Source organism: Austrofundulus limnaeus, unplaced genomic scaffold (assembly GCF_001266775.1).
Source record: "Austrofundulus limnaeus strain Quisiro unplaced genomic scaffold, Austrofundulus_limnaeus-1.0 Scaffold329, whole genome shotgun sequence".
Taxonomy (NCBI): Eukaryota; Metazoa; Chordata; class Actinopteri; order Cyprinodontiformes; family Rivulidae; genus Austrofundulus; species Austrofundulus limnaeus.
The window spans coordinates 131,484-135,021 of record NW_013952731.1 but is presented as its reverse complement, the minus strand read 5'-3'; the positions used below and the strand labels follow the sequence as shown (position 1 = coordinate 135,021).

Below are 3,538 nucleotides of genomic sequence, written 5' to 3'. Positions count from 1 at the left end.
ACGAACCCTTTGTACGAACAAAAGTAAGAGAAATTTAGGAGAAGAATACGAACATGTTCTTGCATGAGGCCCATTGTTCCAAAATCTTAAACATTATTCACTTTCTAAGATTTATTTTACTGTGAAACTGCATCACACCTGTCCACGCCAATGGAACTGTTTCACTGGCGTTGTCTTGGTCCTCCTGGGGGGTTCTGTCCAACTGGATCCCAGAGTCCTCCCTGCTGATTGGCTGCTGACTGTCGTCGTCCTCGCTCTCATCGTCAGACCACTCCTACAGAGCAGCCAGATCACAATCAGACTCGTCTAAATGAGACKATGAACGGCTGTTCTGTCAGTGAAGCAGCATGTGAGGGTCCTGTGGTGCATCTGGGATGATTTACTCACAGGGGTATCAGGATACGGCCCGGTGTCAATGTCCTCGCCCTCCATCAAATATTTGGCCCAGTCGAAGTTGTCCTCTGGTTCTGCACACACACCAGTTTCACTGATTACTGTGAGTGTGTGGAGATTTTAAAAAAAGATGTTTACAAATGAAACATCGTCTCACCGGCTTCCTTCACCCTGGGTCTCTCTGTAAAGTTTGTGTTTGAGGGAGAATCTGAGAGGAAGAGCAGCAGTGACAGTATGCTGTAGTGAGGGTCTGTCTGGTGAAGAAAATAACAAAAAGGAAACCAGATATAACATGAGAACATACAGTTTACTACAGTATTTATATACTTATCAGAATTAGGGCTGTGTGGTTTCTGTGATAGATGGTAGAAACAGTATGAAGTTGGCCTACGATAGAAATTTATCCTCTACCGTCCTGTCATCAGTTACGTCATCACACCTGTGTCAACAGGGCTGCGAGTGCAGAGACAACTGAGCAGGAGGAGTTCAAATACAGTATAATGAAGAAATATAGTTTTAAAACAAGTATAGAGAAAATAAATCCTCAAAATTTCCCCCTCCTACTGTGGAAAGGTTATGTCGTATCGCGGGACACGGGATCATTTCCTCCCTCCCGCTGCTCGTCRCGCAGAGTGAAGCTTTAACAACCGTAGTTTTTTCACACCCAAGTTGTCAAAGAAAAAACTTGTTTTTTATGTATTGTTACCCACAGAGATGATAAAAGATGTGGACGTTCGTTCAGTCATAAATCCATCTTGCTAATGTAACAGTCGGCTTCTGAGAGCAACAGACCAGCAGGCAGACGCTCATTGTATGGCAGGCCAATATTACATTTATTTGGCTTCACCACACTTACATTCCAGTTATCTGAAATTGTTTTATGACTAGAACTATGTGCAGCTTAAGCCCCTTCAGGTCCTGTCACACTATAACATTTTAGGCAACTTCTGCCAGCTTAGAATTWTTTTTTATGTCTAAATGACTCATTTTACTTGAAGAACTGGTTATAATATCCACTTTATTTTGATATTGTTGAAAATTTGAGAAATGTTTGTTGTTGAAACAGTTTTACAATATATATAAAACATTCTGCGRTCTCTGTCAGTGTGCCCCAGGGCAGCTGTGGCTACAGTGTAGTTTGCCATCATCAGTGTGTGAATGTGAGTGTGAATGGGTGAATGTCTGTTAGTGTAAAGCGCTTTGGGGTCCGGAGGGACTTGAAAAGCGCTCTATAAGTTCAGTCCATTTACCATTCTTTTGTACTTCTCTTATGTTCATTTGCACTACATCAGAAATGCTGGGTTTGATTAGGATTACAATTTTCTGCAAAATAAAAGCTCTAAAAATTACATTATTTTTGCTTTTTGTGATAATTTTCTACCACAATATATACAGTTACTGTGAAGGTATTCAATTTATACTGTGATATGAATTTGAGGTCATACCACCCAGCCCTAGTATTGATCTTGTTCATACCAACATATTACAGTATTTCCCGTACCACAGTACAAAAAGGGTGACCCACGCTCCTAACAGAACAGACCCMCCCMCCCMWTCCATAAAGYTGAGGGGTCGTGTTAATAATTACAGGAGTAAATTTTAACTGTTTTTTTTTCACTAATGTAGTACCACAATAAGTTTAAAAAATTTTTGTATATACGGTAACTAAAATCTTGTGTTGTGGAGGATAAATCCTCAGAATTCCTCCCTCTGCCTACCCGCTGTACGCTGCGCAGAGCGAAGCTTTAACAACCATAGTTGTTTTGTTTTTCACATCAGAGTCGGAGGAGGAAAGCTTTATTTTTTTAACTACAGAGACGAAAAGATGTGGAGCTCACAAGTATGGCAGGTCATTTTTACATTTAATCGGCTTTGCCACAATTACATTCCAGGTATGTGAAATTGGTTTACACCTATATAAGTCATTTAAATGAGAAATATATAATTCAATTAATGCATATTAAATTGCAGACTTTGTCACGCACTGTAATTTCGATGTAAAAAAAGCTGCACTCTTAATAAACACTAATAAAGCTTCTGCTGCATTATTCTCTGTTTGTGTTCACACGGTTTTCAGATCAGACTTGTGGAAATTTGGTGCTTCACATGATTAATACACAATCTTCATTTTGTACCATCACCATATTTCAATTCCAAGGTATACCGAGATACCATCATACAACCAAAGCCTAATCAGAATACAGGAAACACAAGAACCACATCTGTCCTGTCCTAAACAGCTGGAATGCCAGAGTCCCAGCTGTTCAGCCAACATGTACGGAACAAAGTGGGTAAAAGAATGAAGGAGCAGATCTACCTCTAAACTCTTCTATTTCACCTCAAATCAACAGCTAGATGGTTGTAATTTGGACAGTTTAGTGTTAATTTGATCCCAAACACACATCAGAACTGGACAATAAACTTCTAGAATATTCTTCCCATAAGCCCCGACCTCAGCATGATTTAAAATTTGAAGACTTTGTTTAAAAGGTATCATATCATGCTTTTAAATCCTTCTTTTTCACATCTAAATCATTCACTTATGGTCTAGTTAAAATAAAACTGCAACGCTTTGGTCTTAATTCCTCGTTTTTGTTGCTCCACAGACTCCTTGCTTTCCTTGCTTTSCCCCTGTTCTGAGTTGCGCCTCAGAGCAAGCCGTTTTGGTGCGGTCTCTTTAAACACAAATGAGATATTTCACACCCCGCCCCCTCTAGGTCGCTGAGCGTTCGACTCCACCCCGTTCGGCCATATTTGTAGTTTCATAGCAAAAACACAGTTATCTACCGACTAAAAACTGTTTCTAAGATAAAATAAAATAAGATAAAACTTTATTGATCCCACAATCTGGAAATTTGCACATTACTGCAGCTTAATACAAGAGACGCTGAGAAGAATAATGAAAGATTAATAAAAGATAACAAACAAAACCCCACAATATACACATGTGATATATAGTAATGTATCAATGCACATATACACATATACATAAACACATATGCTTATTTATATACATATACAGTATACATCGTAAAGTACAGTACAAAAATGAATGTGTATGAAGGTGTATATTAGTGATGGCAGATGGCAAGAAAGTATAAAGATGTCAACAACAGTAGACTTGTCAATCCAGCCTTACATGTAC

General features: G+C 38.9%; 1 protein-coding gene across 1 annotated transcript in view; it reads right to left on the bottom strand.

The window, feature by feature from the left end:
* The window catches only part of tubgcp5 (tubulin gamma complex component 5), a 32,196-nt gene that overhangs the window by 19,248 nt on the left and 9,410 nt on the right, over positions 1 to 3,538 (bottom strand). Inside the window, exons 4-6 of the mRNA XM_014022419.1 lie at positions 551 to 647; positions 388 to 467; positions 139 to 274 (exon numbers count right to left, since the gene is read on the bottom strand). Coding sequence (XP_013877873.1) covers positions 139 to 274; positions 388 to 467; positions 551 to 647 — 313 coding nt within the window. The remainder of the gene's footprint in view (positions 1 to 138; positions 275 to 387; positions 468 to 550; positions 648 to 3,538) is intronic.